At 41.0% G+C, this 23,861-nt stretch overlaps 3 protein-coding genes across 4 annotated transcripts; 1 reads left to right on the top strand and 2 right to left on the bottom strand.

The window, feature by feature from the left end:
* Positions 1-3,191: 3,191 nt before the first annotated feature.
* On the bottom strand, positions 3,192-10,796 carry LOC132989853 (protein Wnt-7a). The gene is made up of 4 exons (XM_061057756.1): positions 10,406-10,796; positions 9,539-9,765; positions 6,758-7,029; positions 3,192-4,868 (listed from the first exon to the last, which is right to left on the bottom strand). Exons 1-4 carry the CDS (start codon positions 10,474-10,476, stop codon positions 4,386-4,388), a joined length of 1,053 nt encoding a protein of 350 aa, XP_060913739.1. The 5' UTR covers positions 10,477-10,796; the 3' UTR covers positions 3,192-4,385.
* An 824-nt stretch (positions 10,797-11,620) lies between these two features.
* Positions 11,621-16,398, top strand: fbxw12 (F-box and WD repeat domain containing 12). Of its 2 annotated transcripts, none has more exons than XM_061056914.1 (11): positions 11,621-11,798; positions 11,907-11,944; positions 12,465-12,631; positions 12,716-12,840; positions 13,276-13,482; positions 13,583-13,747; positions 13,902-14,112; positions 14,570-14,751; positions 14,855-14,985; positions 15,121-15,596; positions 15,634-16,398. In XM_061056914.1, exons 1-10 carry the CDS (start codon positions 11,700-11,702, stop codon positions 15,218-15,220), a joined length of 1,425 nt encoding a protein of 474 aa, XP_060912897.1. In that variant the 5' UTR covers positions 11,621-11,699; the 3' UTR covers positions 15,221-15,596; positions 15,634-16,398. The 2 variants fall into 2 exon arrangements, with proteins under 2 accessions (XP_060912897.1, XP_060912898.1); XM_061056915.1 differs by having other exon boundaries at positions 11,645-11,727.
* Positions 15,280-21,962, bottom strand: ptpdc1b (protein tyrosine phosphatase domain containing 1b). The gene is made up of 11 exons (XM_061056913.1): positions 21,710-21,962; positions 21,013-21,100; positions 20,426-20,591; positions 20,182-20,262; positions 19,943-20,061; positions 19,239-19,376; positions 18,123-19,132; positions 17,527-17,709; positions 17,283-17,393; positions 17,111-17,190; positions 15,280-16,574 (listed from the first exon to the last, which is right to left on the bottom strand). The coding sequence occupies exons 2-11, from the start codon at positions 21,056-21,058 to the stop codon at positions 16,556-16,558; spliced, it is 1,953 nt and encodes a 650-aa protein (XP_060912896.1). The 5' UTR covers positions 21,059-21,100; positions 21,710-21,962; the 3' UTR covers positions 15,280-16,555.
* Between the last annotated feature and the right edge of the window lie 1,899 nt (positions 21,963-23,861).

Below are 23,861 nucleotides of genomic sequence, written 5' to 3'. Positions count from 1 at the left end.
CTAAATGGCTCCTTCAAAATCCCCCCAAAGAGCTCACCCAGCCTGTGCTCTTACCTTAATGCCGCCAAACAATACCTCGGAGCTATTTGACCACTGTGTTTACCTGTAAAATCAGATAGGCCATGGGAAGTCAGATAGACCCTGTGAGGGCCAAACAGTTGTGGATCTCTCTTGTGGGGAGTGGATATTGTCAGTTATCTCGGGCTTCCATCGGCGAGCGGTGGTTGTTAAGAGAGTGCATGAATGAGCTCTGCAACCCCGTACAGTATCTCTGGAATCACATAAAGACAACCTTGTGCTCTGCAATTTAGTGTGCAGCGCTCAGGTGCTTGTGCATGTCCCAACCAGAGGAAAAACAAAAGTATGACTGACATAATCATGTGTCAGAAGATTTATGGTCCAAGAGAGCGAAGGGGAGTGAAAAAAAAAAACTGGAGAGCACATTTTCTCGCTCCTCCTCTTCAAATTATTGTCTTTAGTGCTGTCCACTTGTTTGAGTGAAATGTTGGATGCTGTTGAAACAAAAACGTTCATAAAGACACTTACAAAGAGATCCTTTTGTTAATGAAAGCCCTGTTAAATGTCTGATTTAACTGCTCTTTTACTTTGAAATTGTGTGTCATTTCCGTCTACATTGGTGGTATATTTTCAGTTATCACCAAGGATATCATCAAGATTCTATGTTCCAAGTGGACTTTCTTATTCACATAAATGACCGAAACAGCCAAGGATAGATCACTAATTTTTCACATTTTGAGAAGGTAAGGTTCATTACATAAATTGGAAATAAATCTTGAACTCTTTTACTTCTGAAACAAAACGTCTGCGCCATAAATTAAGTTAAAAATCTGCCTTTAAATCACTAGTGCAGCCAATAGATCTAAAGATGAAACAGATAGCAGGATAGTTCTTGCCTAAATATGCTTTAATAGGTTCGTTATTGGCATGACGTTGAGCACTGGCTGGAGCTCGCGGCTGGGTCGTCCTGATGCAACAGGTCAAAGGAGCAGATAGGGAAGCGGTGGCAGATCTCCAGCAATAACACCGGGAGCGAGCCAGACTAGCAACCATAAATCTGCAGCTACCACCGATTTCCAACTACTGCAGGTGACGGGGTAAGAGTGTGTGTTTGTGTGTCTATGTGTAAGTGTGTGTGTGTTTTTTTATAAACAAAACTCCAAAGGGTAACGCAACCCCACTTCAGAGCAACATGGATATTACACCCCAGAACATCTTGGCACTGGCCTGGTCCTGTTTATGGGGAAACAGAGCTAAGAGTATAATTAGCATCTCGGTGATCCTGCAGGGTGTCTGACTTATAAGCTGCCATATCAAAGAAGGTGGTGTTTAGTGCTTGTGACTCAGTTTCTGTGGCCTCTGTGTGGTGGGGTTTTTGCACCTGACTGGAAAACACTGCAGGTGGATTATTTTAGCTATCTAACAGTAGCACAACTAACACCACTTTACAAAAAAAAAAAGAAGAAAGATACACTGTAGATTATTGCATCAAATGTCCAAAGTTTTAAACGTCATGCTTAATCCACATTTAAAGCACATATTGTTGTCTGAGAGTGTCCACACAAACAATACCCTTGCCCTTGTCATTCAAACGTAAAATGACTCAAGTGAAAGTAAATGAGTGAAACCTTTAATGGAGATAATGCTGTTCATGTCTAAAGACACAAAACCCCTAGTTTAGGTTTAACCAGAGCTTTTTCAAGCAGCTGTCTTTTCTTATGCGTGAGTCTTTTGTATCAATATTATGAAAGCTCAAAGCCTTTGTCAGACAGAGACAAGCCTCTGTCATTATCCCCTTCACGCCCTTTTCTCTTTATTCTGGGCAGATTATCACAGCCAAAGACACATGATACAGCTAATCTACTGTAAATTAAACCTGCATTCTCATGTGTTTCAGCTCTTTAACGTGGGAGGAGAGGGAGAGGGAGGAGTTTTACTATAGGAAAATGTCCATGTGGAAATGTTCTAAAATACAGCACAGGTGAAAACTTTACAGGCTACGTTTGTCAGTCTCGGGAGATCATTGGGAGCAGGTTTTCCATCAACACCTCGGGCCTGTCTCCCCGCCGCACTTCCCGGCCCATGAGAGTGGAATCTGTAACGACTGTGGGCTTTAGCATCGTTAACATTTCCCTGACACGTCGGCTGGCCTCTCTTGGAGACTGCCCTGCATTTTCTCCACCGCATCGCAGTTGTTGTAGCAACTAGCGGCCCAGGAGTGAATGAAGCAGATGTGCAAGTCATCTATCACTTGACAGCTCCCACTCCCCCGACTGAGCAAGTCATCTCAGTGACAGTCTGCCCGGCCAGTCTCATCAATTACATCGGTACCCTACCATTAGGAGCACAAACCCTTTTCTCCCGTGACACATTCAACGGCTTCCCAGTCAGCAGGATGGGCCCTCAATTAAGCCCGAGTAACTTTCCCCTCTCAATGGACGTCTCTTTTCTACGGCTGGCTGAGTATTGTACACATTATAGTGAAGAAAAAGCAAACTGATTTATCTCCATGGTGACCCTATGATATGTGACAAATTTATCCCTATTTCATGGCATTTCGATTGCCTCATGGTGATGCCAAACATAATGTAGCCACCACGATTAAAGATGTTTATGTACATTTGAAAAGAAAGAGATGACCCTAATGGTTAATTGATGCCCATATACTGTGCAATTTCATCACTTCATGTTGAAAAAAAGGTGGAAAACTGCACTTATAATGCAGATTGTATAAATAATGGACGTAGCCATTGTGACATCACCTGCTTGTTTCTTGACTGCATAAATTAATCCTCAAGTTCTGCATTTGGAGCAAAGAAATGTACAGACTTACAAAACTGGACTTTACAGAATTTTTCTCTCTGTTTTTTGGAGCTGGCCTCAAGTGGACACCCAAGGAACTGCATTTTTTTTTGCACTTCTGCGTTTGCTTCATTTTTAAAAACCACTTCTAAGCCATTGATTGCTACTCTGGTTTCATGGCAAGAAACTTTCAAGTTTATCTTCCTTTCTCCTCACTTTTCACTCGTTTTATAAAGTATCCCATTTTTTAAACCTTTATCTAGACATATTACAGCCTGTGTCAGTATATTTTATATTCCCATAACTAATAGGTTTTTTTCTTTATGTCGAGGAATTTCCTTTCTTTCTTCCGTAATGATCAGACAGAGACGTGATATATGAAGACGGAATAATGGCAGTCAAGTGTTGTTAGTGTTATTCCGTTGCTGTATTCCATCAGTAGTAGTCATGAAATGCAGTAAACACAGACGTTTGAACACAGACACATAGAAACAGTTCCTATCACTTACAATATACATCTATGGCAGTGACAGCAGGGGCCAACTTACATATATCAGCTTTTGTTCACAGGAGTTTAAAAACAGGTTGTCAGGGTCAGAACTTGACAATGAATATGCAAAAGATATAAATAAGACATTCATATAAAAATAGGCTTTTACAAAATATACTCTATTAACCATTATTTACCAAAAGTGGAAAATGTGCCCGTGTTTTTGATCAGTGAATAAGACCTGTTAAGCTAAGTCGGCCTAAAGTAAGCGATGCCGTTGAAGGCAGTCAGCAGAGCGTACAGCCTTCGACCTCAACAAGAGGGATTCTGGAGACTAGCAGCAAACAGAGGGAAGACAAACTCAGGAGAGGGTCAGGAGGTCAGTGTGAGTAGCCTACAGCAGTTTCATCTGGAACAACATTATTCTAAAGCCACGAGGCAGATTCAAATCCAGTGTGTTAACTGTGGACACTTTTGATCCCTTTAACAACCTAAAACCTCCCAACACTTAGTTATTTTGGATCCATAATGGACAAAATCAGTAGTTTTTTTTTTATAGAATAAATTAATATTAATTATTTTCATTCTCTAAATACAGTGTGTTAAATATTCCAAATGGATGTGTCGTGTCACCTGTGCACAGAGGGGGGACTACAGCAGTGTGTCCTGCCCAGCAATCACATCCACCATCATTCATTTGCATCAGCAAAATCCATTTCCTTAATGTCCCAACATGTGCGTGTAAGTCTCCACACTTCGCTTCAGTCCAACATGCCAGGACGCACCTTTTCCGTTTAGTCAGGCTTCTTTTTGAACATTTCATCCCACAGAAGACAACAGTCCGCGAGGAGTTTGAAGAGCTTTGTGTGCAAAAAAAAAAAAAAGGATTCTTGACGGACCATCTTCAGCTTAGTGTACACACAATACAGTAGTTCCACATTGTGTATGAAAAGACTGTAATAGCAGCCTTCCTGTAGAGTCGAACAGTTCCAGTTTGTCCATGAAAACACTAAGACATGAACCCACAGGCTTTCAGACATCACACACACACACACATACCGTCCAATAAATATCCTCATTTGCATGTGTACACCTCTGTCCTCTCACTGCACGTGTTGCATTTCACGTAGCAGCACCACAAGAACTTACAGTTGCATTGCCACACGCGCGAGTACTGGTGTGTGTTGTATCCTCGTCCGCAGCACATCAGGTCACAGCCGCTGATGTGCTGCATCATGGTCTTGTTACACACCCTGCCCTGCGTCCCCAGACTCCCTGTCACAGGGTCCACCTCGCAGTAGTTAGGCGACTTGTCTATGTACACCAGGTCCGTATCCATAGGCTTACGGTAAGAGTAAGGCTTCTTGATCTTGAGGAATTTGGGGCGCTTGTTGCGGCTGGCTTTGACCGGTTCCACGTGCACCGCATGGGCATACTTCTCCCTGAGAATGTAGCCGAGCTCGCGGAACTTGGGAAGTGTAGTCCAGCAGGTTTTGGTGGTGCAGGAGCCCGAGACGCCATGACACTTGCATTCCAGCCGCATGTTCTTCTCCAAGACCTAGATGCACACAAACAAATGAGTAACCCAGTTACAACCAGCAACTTTCAAACACAACAGTGATGAGTGACAATAATACTCTCATGCAGTTTACTACAATGATGATTTGAGTGTTTTCATTTTAAATTAAATTGATTTTTACAGTCGGCTCATGTAACGTCATCGTTCTGTTTAACAATGCTAGTTTTCAAACTGTCTCAATTTACATTTCTGCTCTTGCACTTCCAGGCAAATGGAAAAACATGCAACTTAATGACAATGTAATCGACCAATACAATACAGTTAGGGATTACATGGCTGTGTGATACCATACACACAGAAGCCAAAATAATGTATCAGGTTTCAGGCTGTGTGTGTGTAGTTACCACACACAACACACAAATGTCAAGAGTGACTGTACAAGGCGCCGAGTGACTGGGATTACTGCTAAACCCTCAACTGATGACAATGAGAAGTGCCAGTGACTCAAACTGTAATTTTCTTCAGCAACAAGTCGGTTGCGATTTCCTTTAGCTAAAATGCTCAGAGTTTGATACGCAACATAGTCTCCCAAAGCCTTTGACAAGATATTTATGCCTCGATGTTCTTGGCAAGTAAACTAAAACACTAAAACCCAAACACAGACGTGTGAACAACAACCCAAAAGAGAGAAGAAGAAAAAAAACAACTTTCCCTGAGCAAACCACTTCATAAAACCCTTGGCTTCAACTCCCTAATCCATCAGTTGTTCTGTGACCAACACTTGTGACAGCCTTTGTGTGGACGTCTCCGACCAGGGAGCTCCTTCTCAATGTCACTGATTTTGATTAGCATAAATAAAGAATAGGAGGGGGGCTAGTGATCAAAACAGAGAGGCCATTTATTGTCAGACAGAGGAGAAAATACAAAAACAGTGCAAAGTTTGAATCCACAAGTGCAGTGCTTTTCCCTGGGAGGCAATTTAGCTGTCCAGATAAGCCAGTTTTAAAACATTATCCTTAAACACACGTAGAAAATGATCTACTGGGTACATTTGTATACAAGGAGGCTTTTCAGTGTTGGGATGGGCGTGCTGTTTGTGGGAATCAGGCTTCTTTGGCACAGTGAGGCAGGTTGAGCGAGGGAGAAGGAACAGGAGACAAAGAGGGGATATGAGTTAACTTGGGCAAAGCTACTTCTTTATTCTTCACTAAGTCTAACCGTACTTTAGCTGTTTGGCACATCATGCCACTCAATCTCTGACCTCTAGACTTACTGGAGTCTCTTTGTCTCGTTGCAGGGTGCTGCAGCCGTGCATGCAGAAGAGCCTTTAAAATGAGGCAGGGCATTGCAACGTGGAAAGCATCCTTTGCTCCACAGATTGTGTTTTTGGATTGACATCTAAACACTGCTGTCGCCTATATGTTAATGTTGAAGTGGAAAGTGTTACTTCTTTGTCAATCAAAACAATCCCCACCCCTCCCCCGTTGTGGATGTACAAGTAGATGTCACCTGATGTGGGTTTATGATGTTAGAGAAGGAATATTGGGTGGGGTTTGTAAAAAGGTAACTGTATACTGTCCCAGTGGTGCAAAGCATGGAGGGACAGGGCTGATGCCTTTTTGTACAGTGCCAATCTGTTTTCAGTGCAGAGATCTGAGCTGTAATCAAACCCTGCCACTTAGTCAACTCTTCCTTTGAAAGAAACCTATTATTCTGCTGCTTGTTAAGTCTTGGCACAAATGCCACAAATGGTCAGATCTTTGGCAAGGTGCACCATCACCACATCATGCCAGGGACTGACCACCCAAATAAGTAAATATTCAAAGTAAATCTTTACTTTTATATCAAATGCGAAGTAGAGAGGGGAGGACATCTTTTGAAACAATTTATATGTTCTATAAAACGTAATCCTGTGCCACATCACTTACCTTGCGTCCCACCTCATTATTATGGAGGTTCATTAGTGTCCTTGCATTCTGTTTGACCTCCCGAGCGTCGATAAATACTTTGGAGAATCCCAAGCCGTAACTGATGTCCGCTGAGCAGCCTCCCCACTTCCAGCCCTGATCTTTGCTGTAGAAACCCTGCTTCTCCTTGTCACAGCTACAGTCACTCAGGTTTCCCTGAGTACAGGCCGCCGTGATGGCGTGGGCCACCCCGGCTGCAATAATGGCGTAGGTGAACGCAGCTTCTTTACTGCCTGGGGGAGCAGAAAAAGAAAAGGGGGATTAATAAAGGGAATTTAGGTGTTTTAAAATACAGAACATCATGGTGTATTTCTGAATAGGAAAAGAAGATTAATCATTAACAGCATGTGCTTGCATCGCAGTCTTTCTGACATATAGCTCAAGGGCTGCGGTGTTTTGAAACTTGACCTGGAAACTGTCCTGCCCGTGAACCAAAATGGCCACTGTCGGTATAGTCAACAAAGCAGGATGAATAAGAGGGTTGTCGTCAAGGAAGGGCTATTGATCCGCTCAGAAACTGTCACATTCTGTGTAAACTCATAAGGCAATGACATCACAATCTTCATCCTGCCGTTATCTCGCCAAAGTCTGGCTTACAAATCATTTACAGTCAAGGAAAAATATCGACGAATAACTAGTTAATCGGTAAAGGTAAATCGGACAGGATTCTTACAGACAGATCCCGAGTTCAAGTTCTAATAAGCACAAAGAGAAAGTCTCTTAAATCTTATTCAAAGCGTTAGACAATAATCAAATAGTCGTTTGGTAGTTTTTGTTTGTAATACAATATGAAACAGCCGTAAGGACATGAACATATTCATAAACATGATAAAAAAGCAGCATGTTTTTTTTTAATTTTCAGACCTGTGATTCGTTTCATGCAAACAGGAAACCCTCGGTTATACCATCCATCATATCTATGTGTAAATAAACTTCTAGTCTGTGTTTGTTCAAAACAAACATGACACCGTGTTTGTGCTTCCTCCTGCCACTCGGTTCACTATGTGAGGCTGCCGTGTTTTTTTGATAAACATCTTGGATGTGTGCCCATGCCATTGAAAAAAAAAAAAAACTCATATTGAGGCATCAATTATGTGGACATTTTTATAGACTCGATGGGCTCCGAGCCAAAAAAGAAGGTGTGTTGGTGCAGGCAGCCGGTTCAGACTGCACCGTTGTTAATTCTTCCCCCTGCAGATGTGAGTGCACGGGTTCATCACAAGAAGAGATGGTATGAATACTTCACAAGCGTGTAATGAGAGGTGGAAGATATTAAAAAGAGAGTAGACTGAATACCTAAATAACCTGTAAGCTGAACCAGAAGTGCCTGTTGGCTGCTTTCTTTCATCTCTGCAGAGTCATGCGTGAACCTCGTCTCATAAAGCTCCGTGTACAGAGCAAACACGGCTAAGGCCCAAAGTGGCTCATGCTTATGCACCGTGCATCAGCCAGAAGCATTATGTCAGTCATTCTTCCTTTGCTTTCAGAACAATCGCAAGCAACACAGCTCGCCTCAGCCTGGGCATCAACAATGGCGTTCATTTACAACCAACAGCCTCCTGTGTTAATCTGATCAGTGAAACCAATCTATTTGGTACGGCTGTCCAAGCTGTAGACTTAAACTCTTGCTTGGATACACAGAGCGAGACTCTTGATGAGCTAAAAGTGCTCATTCATAAAGGAACAGATTGTCAAACAGCACTGTTTTCACCTCAACAGCATGAAGAGAGATAATCCGTTCTTTCCAACAGCAGTAGGCCTCAAACAGCTGGTCCAGGCTTCTTTGTTACGTCTTTTTTTTTAATGTTTTTATCAAAATATCTTCACAAAGCTACCTCTGTGCTATCAACCCCCCCAACATATTATCAGACTAAATAGACTAAATCTTTCATTAAACCTGGGTAGGCCTTCCTGGCATTGATATCTTCCATATCTTCCAGTCTTTGATCCATCGTATCTGTTCAGAGCAGCCAACAAATAAGTACAGACGTAATTTCAGCATCCCTGAAGCTCATCCACTCTTCAGACGAGACTATTGTCTCAGCAGTAGGATCATTGATTTACGCCAATTTGTTTCTCTAATTTAGTACTTTCAGGCCTTGTTTTCCTCTTGGCTATGCCCCACACTGTAACTTATACCCGTGGTAAGAGCTATGTCTCTACAGTGGGAGCCACAGCACCCATCACTAGACAGGATAAAGACCAGTGAAAATGTGTCTCCAGAGACTCTGCCGGCCTGAAAAGAAAGGCTACAAACAGTCACAAGAGCTTTGTTACTGTTCTGGCTTCGGATGCCTTTTATACATGCTCAGAAAAGCCCAGTTCAATGAGAAGTCTGGAGTAAAAAGGCCTGAGGTAAATGACACTGCTGGCACCTTACGGGATGCTCCTCATGCTATGAATGCAGTACTACAAGAAAGATGATCATGTATGTTGTTTGTCTGCAGCACGTTAGAACTGAGGATCCTAAAATGTTTGGAAACATGTCAAGGACTAGAAATTGACTTTTTTTTCCCCCAATGCATCAGTTTATAATTGAACTCCTTGATCTTACTTATTCGTGCATTTCAATTGTAGTACTCAACATTTTTGAGAGAATTCACAAAGAGCCAGAAATAAAGTATCCGCGCATTTTACGCATTAGGCACAACAAATCCAAAATGACAATCTGAGTTTACAGTTGTATTACACACAAAAAAAACGTGTCAAATTATGAACAAGCATTAACAGACTGCAACATACCCACTTTCAACTCTTTTCCGAAGACTGTCCTCTCCCCCAGTGCAGAGCAGTTCCAGCGCCCGTTTTTGAACTGAAACTGACACTCGTTGATGCCCATTTGGGCTCCCTCTCCGATGACGATAATGGCATCGGGGCGACTCTGGCAGATAATCCGCTGTCTGGGGGCCAAACCGGGGATCTTGTTACAGATTATGCTCGCACCTAGGGCCACCACTGACGAGAAGCCACTGTGGATGGAAGATGGACATGACTGAGAATATACATTTACAGTTTATTTATTTGTATTGTAACATTGTCGGTTATTAATTTTAGGTTATTTAAGTTTTTTTTTTTTGTAACCTTCTAAAATCAAATATATTCCCACTGTTTGTTTTATTGAACACTAGCTGATGTTCATATTGGAATAATGATCACATCCCTGAGGGGAGAAAAAAAGGGAATTTTACAGAAACTATTGCATATAAGATTATAATATTTTTTACTTTTTTCGTTTTTTCTACTTTAAAAGGTGATTTTTGTTTGGCTTCTTGGCACAACTCGACGTATTCTGTGAATAAAGGCTAAAGAAACACTGTCTAAAAACTTCAATTATTACACCACTATGAGCTTGACCCATCTTTTCAATTAAAACCAAATTATGAATTATGTGATACAGACGCAGTTGTCATGAGTCTGACTGAGATAAGAAAATCTCTTTCCTTAGTGTTTTATATATCGCTCATAGAATCACAAACTATCTGATTTTCAGTAAATATGAGATACAATATGAGATTTTAAGGGATAAACATCAGATAAGTCTTGTAATACTAGTTATACTTCAAAGTATCCTTCAACTAACTAATGATAAGTCAAACAAGCGCAGCTCACCCAATTTTTAAATAAACAATTCCCAGACAAAGTAAAACTCTTAAAATCCAGCGTCTCGTTCTCCGACTCATTGCGGCCTGGCTCTCAGTTTCATGCACTGATCTGTGGAGCTGATGAGTAACTCGGCTCGCTTATTCTCCGATCGATCACAGCACAGGTAACTCCAAGGGAACTCCAAAATGACGACAAGCAAAAAAAAAAAAAAAAAAAAACAGTTAAAAGCTCAGGAACTTTTTTTTCTCTCTCTTTCAAATTGCCGGCTATGGTAAGGTATCCAAACTCCCTTTACGTGGTCCCCTTCCGCTGGGCCCTCTTGTCATTGCGAGGGTGTCACAGGTAACCCTTGGGGTGAACAAGTGCGGTTATCTCTTTCTCACAGTTCCTCTGCTACCCGCAGGTCTTGGCTATATATCTGGCTCATCTATCATGGGGCGTGTTCACAGGATGGGGCCCTGCTGAAGAATCCCGCCAGGGCTGAATCTCAACAGACACACACACACACACACACACACACACACACACACACACACACACACACACACACACACACACACACACAGATTCATGCACACATAGGCCTACACACACACACACACACACACACACACACACACACACACACACACACACTCCTGTGCTGTGGATTCACCTTGACTGATTGGAAAAGCTTGTATTTGGTTGTTAAGTGGGTCAGGGCGCGGAGATATGTCTCAATTGGCTTATTTTAACTCGGAAGTTTTTTTTGCTTCACTTAAATTAACAATATTTTGTGTCACTTGCCAAAGACAAGCATAGCCCAAAAAGCTTCTGAGATATTATTGAAAAAATTATAAATCAGATTATTTTTGTGACGAAGGCCTAGATGAGATTAAGAGGCTACCAGATAAATTAAAAAAAGAAGTTCATGATTCTCTCTCAACTTTGACATAATTTGTTTCGGACATGTAGCATAGAAATACTTGCATTTAAATAGCCTATATCTTTCTTTTTTAATTCAATTCAAAGTAGTCTATAATTACTTATATGGTAGCCTTTATAATAAAGTGTCTGTCTTCATACGTTATTGACGCTTTATACCTGTAGTGCGCCTCTGTCTCCAAAAAAATCAAGACGCCCTACCTTTTACAATGGCAACATCTAGTGGTGTAAGTAAGACATTGCAGGCCAAAAAGTAAACACACTTTTCCGTAGGGTCCCTGTGTTGTTCCCGTAGTTTGCCAAAACACTAACCTGCCGCAGCTCTGACGTCCTGTAATGTTCAGCTGGAGCAGTGAGGGGTAGATGATATGTCAGAATGGACCTTCAGCAGCCGTATCTGATCGGTGATTGCCTTATTCACATCTTTACATTCCTGACCGAGGAAGATTTAATCAGTGCCTCAAGTGTTTGTAAGGTAGGCCTTAAAGGAGGGAGTGTCCAACACGCGGAAGTAACTCGTGTATGTGTTTATTGTGATTTCCCAAACTGTTTTTGATTTGTGATCGCATTATGTTCCCCTCAGGATTGGCACGAAGCTGCAAAAACGCCTTGGTTATGGAGGTGAGCATTGTCTGAACTGTTATTACTTCCTTTTATTTTCCGTCGATAAGGTAAGAGGAAGATCCCGCGGTAAGGAAAAAAGCAATGGAAATGTATTCAAGTACTGTGCTAATGGTCTGATTAAAAAGACAAATCATACAATCATGTAAAATGTGAGGAATCGTTATGAATCAAGATGACACTCTTTGACCCCCTGGTTAATATCTACTTTTAAAGCCCATACAAAAAAAAATGCCCTACCTTTACAAGCTGCAACATGAAAGTGATGTACACATAATGCATACAGAGTCATCATCCAACTGGAGCCTATAATATAGATTTTTTCGCATTGCTATGCCAGATCATTAACTTATTTTTACACTAATTTTATTGTGTTGCTTAAACTTTTGTAGCTAGTGTAAGATAAGACATGCTGTGTTTTTCTTTTTGTATTTCCAGTATGTTCACACTACATGTAAGCTCAGCAAACACCAAATCAAGACGTACCATATGTTAGCGTTCATGTCTGCTTTCCCCTCAGGCGGATGTGTCTGCAGCGCTGGACTTTCTGCAACTTTTCTGTCTTCAGGAGTGAACAGGTGAATCACTCATGGAAGAGATACTTTCTTCGGCGCTGCCACTTAGAGGATAAGATGACCAAAGGCCGATCAGGAGGTTACACCTGCAAGAGCCTCAGAGGGCACACAGGTATGCTGCCTGTCAAGAATGGTCTCCCCATCACTTCGTTAGGCCTCTCATCTCATATTTGTATTGGACATGCTGTCTTGTCAGGCAGGGTGGTGGGGTTGGTGTACCTGCAGGGGAATTCAGATCAGCGTCCTGATCTCTGGAACAGCAGTGCCACAGTCTGCAGCGCCTCCACTGATGGTACAGTCCGATCATGGAACATCCAGAATGTCAGTTTGACAAAATCCGTATATTTCCATTTATTCACAGTGACATCACATTTAAATACAAGTACCAGTGCCTTATGTTGACTTTTTATGTGAGGCACACATATTGAGAAAATATTATTCTAGATTTTTTAAATTGTGGGTTGTTTTATGCACATGGATTGGATTGGATTGAGTTATATTGTATCTGACCTGATACATTTTATATTATATATTATTATATAGTATATTGATGATGGATAAAGACAAAAAAAACATGCAAAACTCTCAGTCACTAAACCAGTATTGTGTACTGCAATAACTTTCCAATTAAAACCTTGCAAGCTAATCAGTGCTAATCAATCATATCCAATCATTGGTATAAAATGTAATGCCACAGAAATAAAGCCCCCCACCCCCTGAGAGATGTATCTGATTTTGGACCTTTTCTTCTGCCAGGGTGACCTCCTGTGGTGCAGTCCTGTACAGAGTCCCTTGACAGCAATTATCACTGATGAGCAACATGAAGCCGTGATCACAGCAGACTCCACAGGGCTCATAAAGAGCTGGCAGGGTCAGACTGGAGAGGAGGTGGCCTCTTTCAATGCTGCATCTCCACACTGTACATTACTGCAGTACAATATAAACACCAGTTGGTTTCTGTCTGTGAGTAACAACTGCATTTTTGGGTTTGTATATCTAAAAAAAAACATTTACAGTACATTTTGGTAGTAAAGAATATGCAGCATATTATATTATCTTTCAGGTTGGAACCAGTCAAGGGTATGTTTGCACACTTGCAGATACAGCTTTGACCATAAAGTCCAGGGTAACGGTGTGCGACACCTTTAAAGTCAACACCCTGCTTGTGTCACCTGACAAGAAATGGGTCACAGCTGGAACCAAGGACAATGATGATTTAAGCCCAAAGGTATTTCTTGCTGTCTTTGTGTTTCCTGCTTTGCTCTGTTCTTGTCTGTTTTCTTTTACCACATTGCCTCTGTACAAATAATACAGTGGTTAAAAAAAAAAAGAGGTGTGTTAATATATATTCTGCAGAGCTCTGCTGTTTGGTTTGCTGGCAGGTAATTTCCACAGAGAGTCTGACCTCACCGACTGAGGACGAAGATCCTCTGTGCCAGTCGGTGCCAGTCACTGGGTGCCAGGCTGCTGTCTTCATACCCACCCAGCCTGCCAGACTGGCCATCATCCATCACAACCAGCGCCCAAACAACAAAGCCCTCACTGTGTTCGATGTCACCATAAAAAAGACTAAGTATAAGTCAGAGATCCAGGGTGAGAACCAAGATATGTGCAGATTGACTTTGTTATACAACCTCCTAATACTGGCCCTTACATAGATTGTTGGGTGATAAGTTAGGGAATCATTGTCAGTAATCCACTTTAAACTACAGATATTGTTATACTGCTAAAGCATATTTAGCTTTTTTTTTTTGATTTTTTCTTATTTCAAGTGGTTGCTGGTATGTCAATGCTGAATTTTTTTTCAGTAACACTACAATGGAATTTAGTATTGTAAAAATCTCGAAATTGTGACAGATGGTGAAATGCTCTTATATAAGAATTACTAAAGAGAAGATGGTGCCCAAGAATGTCGCATATGCCAGTTCCATCATCTCAGACTACATCCTGAAAACTACATAAATTATGTATTTCTGTTTTTATTTTTTTTAATACAGGCTGTATTTGGCCTGTGCTTGCTGTCCTAATTTTGCACCTCTTCTCATCACAGTCCAGCAGGTGGAGTCCTTTCCCCTGACTCTGAACACCAGGTCGTCAGAATTCCTTCTGGAGGCCAAGGACAGCAACTGCTTAGTGCTGGCAGCTGGCCAGGAGCTAATGGTCTACTCACTCAAAGGAGCGCTGGTTGCTAGCTTTAAAGACCACACTAGGCCAATCACTTCTATATGTGTGGTAGGCTGTTGATTTAGGTTTTTTTTCATACTGCACTGTAAGCCCTCACAGTGAAACGAGTCTTACAATGATCAATTTGTGCTTTGTTTTTTCACACCTATAGGATAGCTTTCGTGCCGTGACAGCATCTCAGGACCTCTCCTTACGAGTATTAACTTGGAGAAATGACAGAGACCGCTGTTTGAGTCTGGAGAGCAGATACCACTTACTGGGAGGCTCTCACACAATGTCCAGGTACTGACTGCTTAAGGTTGGGTTGGGTCTGCAGCTAAGTTTGCTGCACAATTTAATAGTAATGCTTTAGCCTGAATACAGGTGTGCAGTCACTTCCTAATCCTATTACTTTGTGCTGTGTGCCCTGTGTTCTAGAGGGTTCACCCACGTCATCAGTGACTACTCCAGCATTGTGGCCTCTGCAGAAGGGAATGATGGGAAAGATGTCTTAAAGGTGTATTCTTTCACCTCCTGAGCATCACTGCTCAACAAAAAGGTGCCTTCATGAAGTTTGTACAGCCAGATGGAAGGAGAAACATTTACTTTTATTATAAACTGTTCATCACATAAGCTTACAGTACATTGGGATATTCTTTGGTAACAGAAAGAGAATGAGACAATTTTTCACACTGTAGTTTTTTGGGGGGTTTTTTGTCTTTGTGTTTCCCTCTATCTCCTGTGCTCTCCAAGTTCTGCTCTCCTCCTTATGTAACGTGTGTTATTAAGCTCACCTGTGTCCAATTAACAATCAAGGCCAGAGAACAAAGAGCAGGGGAGAGGGCAGCCAATGCCAGTGGGCCATCCGGCTGAGTGCACTTAGTGACGTGCACTAGTGCTTAGTCCGGTGCTTAGTCCAGTGCTTAGTCCGGTGCTAAGTCCTGTGCTTAGGGTGTCTTTTTTTTCTGTGCTCTAGTGTTTCTCATTTGTTTATAATTTTGGGAAATAATAGTTTAACTGAGTGCTTGAAACAGCCTCTTTTAAATAAAGGCTTGTTTTTTTTAAGTGAATATATAATGTTTACCATTGTTAATTTCTCTCTCTATTTTCTCACTCACAGCTGCAAACTTTTTAGTTAACCATGAAGTATATGAAAAGTTTAGTTTCTACTATCTGATTAACTGTTGTCTCAGGAGAGTCTTCGTGCTACCCGACACAGTCGATCATACGATCTTGTCACGTTTAGAAAATGTGTATTGTTTAGGGGGAAAAATGCTGCACTCAATCAGTTTCAGTCCTGACTGGAAGATAGGACTTTGTCTGTCCACCTCGGTGATAACTCTTCTGAGATGGCCCCACTTACTAGAGGTGTCCCTCAGGGTTCTGTTTTGGACTCCATCCTATTTTCTTTAAATATTCTTTTCCTGGGTCTTTGTTGAAAAATATGATGTCTTGTTCCACTGTTTTGCAGATGGTGTAAAGGTTTACTTGCCATTGAAACCCGTGGCCGCCCACTTTGAGGACTAGCCTCCGAACGTGGGGCCCAGGACTTATATCTGGGATAAAAACCGTTCTCGTCATGAAAAATAGAGGGTTATCAATGTGTTATAAAGTTTAATTGTCCTTTTTTGTACCTTTAATTACTCCTTAAAGCACTTTGGTCAGCCTTGGTTGTTTTTAAATGTGATGTAAAAAATAAAGTAGACTTAGCTTTTACTTTGTTTCCTCCTTTTTTCCCTGGTTTGAATTGTTTCTTACTCTCTTCATCCCATCCCATAGCCATTTTCTGGGAATGTCTTAATTGTTTCATTCACCAAATAAGGTTTTTCTACACTTTGGACTTGATTGGTAAATTGAACACGGGTGTGCTTAATCACAGGGTAGCGAAGCACCTGGAGAGCATGAGACAGAAAGATAAAACACAACACAAAAGAGAGAAAATTGAGAGTTCCACAGCATGCATCAGACACTTATTACAGATAAAGAATACTATATTAGTAGAAAGGCAGGGATACACTGTATGTAAAACATGCTGGTTAAGAAAAGAGTCTGTATAGATATAACAATTCATAACTATACTTTTGTAGCTGAGGTATGTCTGTGATGACTCTTACTGATTTTAAGGCATACTGTTTTGTAAAATACTGTTAGATCAACTGTTCTTCAATATGTTACTTCCACTAGGTACTGAGGTAATATAATATGCAAATGTGTTAGATGTGTATTAGTGATAAAATATCAACATGATTAATTACAGCCAATAAAAATATAACATGAAATAGTTTTTTATAAGGCACAAAATAATTATTTTCTGTTTCATGGCCCCGCACAAGAGTTCAGACTTTTTCTTGTATAAAAAATGACTGATAGTTCCTATGTTAAAGAACAACTGGACATATTTGACTCATCTGCTTCAATGGCCATACACCGCAAGTCCCCAAGGACACAACGTAGGACAGTAGTCATGGACGCGTACACTTTTCTTCCATCTTCTGAGTCACTTTCCAACTGTTCAAAGGCAAACCACACTCAAGTTGTTGAAACAAAACACAGACTAGGAAATAAGTCAATTAAACCAAAACCACAGGTTTTTGTCTTACCCAGGTGAATGCTTTGATAGTACGATTCAGGAATGCATCTTCAACATCTTCTGATATGGTCAACATTTGAGCCATGCAGTCTAGTATGCACATTAATGTTTCTTTGTTGGCCTGGAAAAACATAAAAAGGAAAGTTACCTTTGGAGTTTGCCACATGTAAACTTGTGAGCTTAAATGTATATCCAGGTTATTCATTGCTGTATTCCTTTAGTTTTAAGTGTTAGTCAGTAAAGCGTGCACTGACCTGGTCGAGTGTGTTGAGGATGGTTTGAGAATCCGTGCTGTAAGGGTTCAGGGCTTTGGCTTTCTGGATGCTGATGACAGGCTCTTTAAGCTGCTCCAGCCATGACCACATGAGCCCAGTAAGGATAAAGGGATCCCGCTCGGAGCACAGTCTTTCCCAGCCACCACCTTGGTTTAGTTCTGCCTGCATACATTTGTACAGTCATGTTAGAAACTGTCTCCCTGTAGGACCCTTTGTGTGACTTAAGCAAGGCATTTACAATCTGCATTCTGCTTTTGTTAAATCTTAAAGTATCTTTGGAAATATGTAAGACATTAGGTGAGTGGGCGTGATTTTGAATCAAGGACTCAAGGATGTTAGAGCACAGTTACATTTAAATTGGTCATTTTTTATGCAATCGAATTATTCATCATTGTGTGTGGGTTTGGCTCCATTCCTTCCCTTTAAATATAAATATAGAATTTCATACCAGAAGGAAGCTATAAAAAGTCATGATGGAAAAAATGTAAGAATTTTTGAAGAACAGTTACAGTTGATGTTTTTTTTGGCCGTCAATTTCTGCAAATACCACCGCATCACTGGTGTGGATTAGTTACCTGCCACGCTAAGACTTTGCTCTTGTGCTCTTCTTCCCCATCGAGAAAAAGGTCCACTGCCAGGGCCTGTGCCACTAACAGCCTCTTGCTTTCCAGGGACAACTCTGTCTGCAGGGTGATGTATGGAACCTCTGAGTGTTCCTCTTGTCCTACATTAGGCTTCCTCCCGTTCATTTTTAACTCTTCCCTCTGCTCTGCCTTCCACCTAGCCAGCATGCTGCCCGTCTTGGTAGGTTCACTGTTCCCCACAGACTCACTTCGTTGGATGTTTGCCTGGGTCACTTTTCTCAGCAGAATGGAGCCATCTTTTTGGGTTTCTACATTTTTTAATTGCCACAGTGAGCCTGCTGAGACCTCAGACGGGTTGCTGTTCCAACGCTGAATCTCAGTTTGAGAGTGAGCTTTCTCCGAGGGGTAAACGGACGTATCGATAGCACTCTGTGACAAGGAGCCGAGTGGTTGTGTGGGGAGGTTGAGCTGGGGGCCCAGTCGTCTCAAATCGGACTCACTGTAGCTAAGACTTTTGCGATGGTAAAAGATGGGTGGCTCGTTGAAATGTCTGGGTAAGGTTGGTGTACCTGGTAAGCGGGGCTCCTTTGCAAACACATCTGGACCCATCTGCTCAATAATGCTGAGAGTCATCTCTAAGTCATGAATATCTGGGGCCTCCAGAATGTCTTCCTCAATCACCTGCCGATTCTCTGCAATGTCCAGCAGCAGCCTAGACACCAGCTGGACAATCTTTGGTAGATTCCATAGCTCCTTTCTTTCATAGCCATGTAGTATGTGTCTCTGGCGGTTTAGGTACTGGGATAGAGTCACTGAGTTAGATCGGGGCTCAGCACAGGAAAAGACACTCCGCAAAGGTGCAAGGAATTGAACAAACTCTCTGACACAGTGCAGCTGACCTCGTGTCTGGATGGAACTGGGGCGTTTAGCACGTACGTATAGAATAGCCTGGTTAGCAGTCATCCTGGTAGCATAGGCCAAGAAACATGCTAACAGCACACCTGGAGGGCGGAAACAATGCTTCATTTTATAACAAATTGATCAAACGACAAATCAGACTGCCCTGAAAAGTGAAAACACTTTATACAATGTTCTTAGCAAAGCTACCTGTTCGTCCGAGACCAGCGTGACAGTGGACCGCTATCTTTCCTTCCTGTAGAGCGAAGGCCATGACCTTCACCATGTCTAGCATGTGGGTGAGGTTGGCCACTCCGTAGTCATTCCAGCCAAAATTGTAGAAATAAACTGAAACATGAAGCAGCAACGTGAGCAGCAATACACACATATAAACAATTAAACAACAGTTAGCTAAGACCAAATATCTAATTGGGCAGGATGCATTACACGAGTACTGATATTGAGTGAGAACATCACTGGGACTTTTCACTATACGTATCACTCCACCTCAGCGTTCTCAATAGAGTTAATTCACGCCATGGAGGTACTTCTAAATCATACAGGCAGTCAAAGCCTGTTTCAACACACTCTTATTTCACTGGTTGTGTGATAATTGAGAATACAGATAAATGCACAAAGTAGCTGGTCTACTGATTTATGTAGAAACATACACACAAGCAAGAGTGCAGGCAAATGATTAGGTTTGATTACGGTCCAGCTCAAGTGAAGTTTTGGAACTAATTGTGTAAGAGCCGTATGGATGATGAAAGTAAAAAAAAAAAAACATATCTGTTTATGCTTATTACATTTCCTACTATATGTTACAGTTGTTTAAAGCGGCACTGCAGACTAAATCACTGCCATGCTTATATACAGTTCAACATAACTTACTCTTGTTTGCATAGAGCACTTACTGTCGTTTGCCATGAAGATCTCTGGGCGGTAAGAAAAGCCGCTCTCCGGCTCCAGAGGATTTCCGCAGCTGGCATGTTCACCAGGTATCTGTAGGTTGATCACTGTTTTAATACCATTCCTTGAAGCAAACACAGAGAGAGAGAGAGACATGAACACTTCTCATCTCCTCAGGTGTTGTGTCCTCTTGGTCGAGGAAGCTGGTGAAACACTGAGGAAAGAAGAACAACGTTATGTTTACCTTTTGAATTGATCAATGATTTTGTATTTCTCAATAGTTTCTGTTGACGGTCTGGACATAGCAAGAAGATAATCACTAACCCTAAAACAAGAGGAAAAAAAGAGAGTGGGGTTAATACTGTATCACACAGTAATCTACACCCATCTAAGTCTTATTAACATGGCTGAAGAGATTTCATAAACATGAACTCGATATATGTTTCATCATATCATTGCAACTACAAAGGTAGAAAAACCATGTGTACCATGATGAGTAGAGGCCTTTAATGGCCTGTTGGTCATCTTTCCAGTAACTTGGGTTGTCATACTTGCAGGATTGTCCTCCACAGCCCATTGAGCATTGCAAACCTGCAGGGATGACATGACGTATAGCTTCTCCAAATAGCGTATACTTTGCCCTGGGGGCTCTGACTGGAGTCATCGGGGGGGGGGGGGGGAGAGAAAATATTGTTTTTAAAATTTAGTTAGATGTTTTTATCATCATAGCAGTGTGTGTGTGTCTTAGCAGAGTCAATGTTTTAAACCCCTTCTTATTAGATGTCATATCAGAAGTTATTACATCCTCGTAAATTGTGGAGCAGCATCAAAGTTCAATCAAGTTTAAATTGTGCCGTAGCACCTTTATAATTGAGATCATCAAGTGCTCACTTAGAGGTGTCTAATCCTTATCTGCCATTGTAAATCTGTTATCAGATCATCACAGTAAAAATAGTCCTGTGTGGTGCATTTGAATGTAGAATTTTTGTGACATAACCACCAGTATATTACGTAGTTGATCCCTCGTCATTAACAGATAGGTGTTTAATGATAACTAAATGCTATTGTTACTTACTGTATTCCATCAGAGTTCCCCCTCTGGTATTTGCAATGCCTGCCATATGAACAGCGTCTCAGGCTGACATCCACAGTCATAGCAGGGCCTGCACACACAAATACCTACTTTGTTACACTACATACCACTTTATATCATGCATTCTGTAAATAGCTGATGCTGGAGGCCTTATCTTAATCCTAGATAGAGAAATATAACCAGTGTCCAAACAGAACCTGAGAGGGATCTCATAAGAAATCAGGGCTCTGGGGTTTATTATTCTGAACTGCAAAAAAAAAAACTCTCTGTCTGAGAGTGAGCGATCAGTTTATTGCCATTTGAAGCATCAAAAACCACATTGGAAAACATGTGCAAGAGGTAGACAGTACAATTGGACAAAGACACAGGACAGTAAGTTAAAGTTTGTAAACATGAATAAACAAGTTAAAGAGGAACACTAGTAAATACACATTTTTTTATCAAAGATCAGCGTCATCTATCACACTCAGTCACGTGTAAAGTAAACATAATCCATGAGGCGATATGCTCACCTTAGCTTTGCCTATGCGGCTCATTACATTAATAAATACATCTTCACTCCTCAAGACCAAAGTGCTAAATCAACAATTTGGAAATAGCTAACTTTGAGAAGAACTTTAACCAAATTAAAGAATAATAGAATAAAATGAAATAAGATACAAAATTAATAACCACTAACATCAACCTCCACAGCTCTGACGTTGTCGTTCCCTCCCCAGCTCTGTGGAAAGTCAATCCTGTGGTCTCACTTGACTTGATTGGTCTCAGATTATCTCTGTTGTGGCCAGGTGGGGCAGATCAAGCACCCGCAGGATCCTTTGCCATCCTTTGTAGAAAGCCATCTATCTCACCAGCATAACGGATCGAGTGTGGAAATAAAACAACCTCCAAATATTTGGAAAAGGAGCGGAGATTCTGTCCTCAGTAGCCTCCTCCATGCACAGGTTTCTTGTCAATGCCTGAAGAGGGGAGTGTAGGCTATTCTTGACTCCTCCTGGATTAGACTGCTAATCTTATTATGGGAGAGGAATAAATTAGAGCACCCACTACTCAACCAAAACTCATACTTAAGCCCCATTACTATTGCCTTTGACTAGTCTACTATTAGAAAGAGTGAACTGCATTATGTGAGCTATTGCACATTGTGTCATAACTAAACATGTAGCCAATGTCTACAATATAATAACTTATAGTTAGAGTTAGATTGTTTTTATGAAAGTGTTCCGAGGATTTCTGACATCAGCACTCTTAAATGCTCTCACCTTGCTATCATAGTGGGACTTTAGTGACATAGCCAGTAGATACAATCTGATTGGCTTACCTTGCAAATGGGTAAAGCTAATTACATTTAGGTTACTGGGAAGGGCTCAGTTTAGCATTTGGGCATACTCCAGAGTTAACAGGTGCTCTGTAACCCTTATTTCAAAGTTCCTGCACATACTATAGTGAAAACTATAAAGATTTCTTCCTTTGTTTTTGTTTCTACATCTAAATACTCATTTTAATGAGAGAGGAACCAGCTATTCATTCAACATTTTCATCACCTGTTTTATTTCAATCTCAAGAGTTCTATCTGCTCCAAACATTTTCTTACCTCCAAGTTCATGGTCATATAGCCACTAATCTCATTAATAATTTCAAATGTTAAGTATAAAGACAGTGTATATTTTCACTAAATGATATATCATTAACTCTTTTTAAAAAAAAATCTAATCAAGATATTTAAAGTTTTGATCATGTAGCTTATAGTATTCTGAGTAATATAAATACTCACAGCTTTGAAGATCTTTAATTGTGCTGTATGAATCCAAGAAATAGTCTCTGTCATCTAAATCCACAGGCAGCACCGCACTGTTGGGCTCCTAAGAGGAAAAAATGAGACCAGCATCATGAGAGATAAGGAAGAAGAGGGGCGAAGCAGTCTGGAGTACACAAAACTACCAAGCTAAATGAATGGCATGTAGTGTAAAGGGTCAGATAAAGACATGAGTAAATCACCGGCATGACTGATTCCAGGCATATCTCACCAGTCTGTGACAAATACATTATAGTGCAAAGCCAGGAGCTAACATGTGTAAGGACTCTTGAAATCTCCAACTTAAGTAAAAAAAAAAAATACTAAAACCAAAGTATGATATAGGCTAAAATGACAAATCAACTTGCAGCATTCAAATATAAAATAAGTGAAACTAGAAAAGTGGCCTTGAATTTGCAAAATAGGCTTACATAAAAATTAGGAAAGTAGCCTAGTGCAACTTGTAATAGGCCTACAGAAAAAGATAACACATATAAGCCTTGTATTAACTGTTAACAAACTTATTATACAGCCTAAATTAGTCCTGGATTGTTAATAAAATTATGTTTTAAAGATATCAACCTGATGTGGATTATCAACAAACAAACAAACAAGTTCACTTGATTGTAATGTAAAAAGGATATTAATATACTTTTCCAACAGATGGCAGCAGATATACACGTGACGGCTTCTGGAGCGTGGCTGTTGATGGTCTGTTCGTTCCATTGCTATGGCAACAAAAGGCTCGGAGAAGGATTTCCGTGCTCCACATAAGCAAATGAACAAAGGCTTAAGGGAAAATGAGTTCAATTCGTGGTGTTGGCAGACTCCTTTGGTTTGCTTCATGTACTGAAAGTACTACATTTCCCGGCATTCCTTGCCGCCTTGTAGCAGCTTACCCAGCTGATTGGGTAGATGTTACGCACTTGGTACGTTCAGCTGTTTCAAAAAAGCCGGTGTTGATGTCAAATATTCCTTCAAAATAAAAAACAGAGCGCTTTGACATGACAATAAATAATCAATGTGTCCTTACCAA

Source organism: Labrus mixtus, chromosome 15 (assembly GCF_963584025.1).
Source record: "Labrus mixtus chromosome 15, fLabMix1.1, whole genome shotgun sequence".
Taxonomy (NCBI): Eukaryota; Metazoa; Chordata; class Actinopteri; order Labriformes; family Labridae; genus Labrus; species Labrus mixtus.
This window is presented reverse-complemented; position numbering and strand designations above follow the sequence as displayed.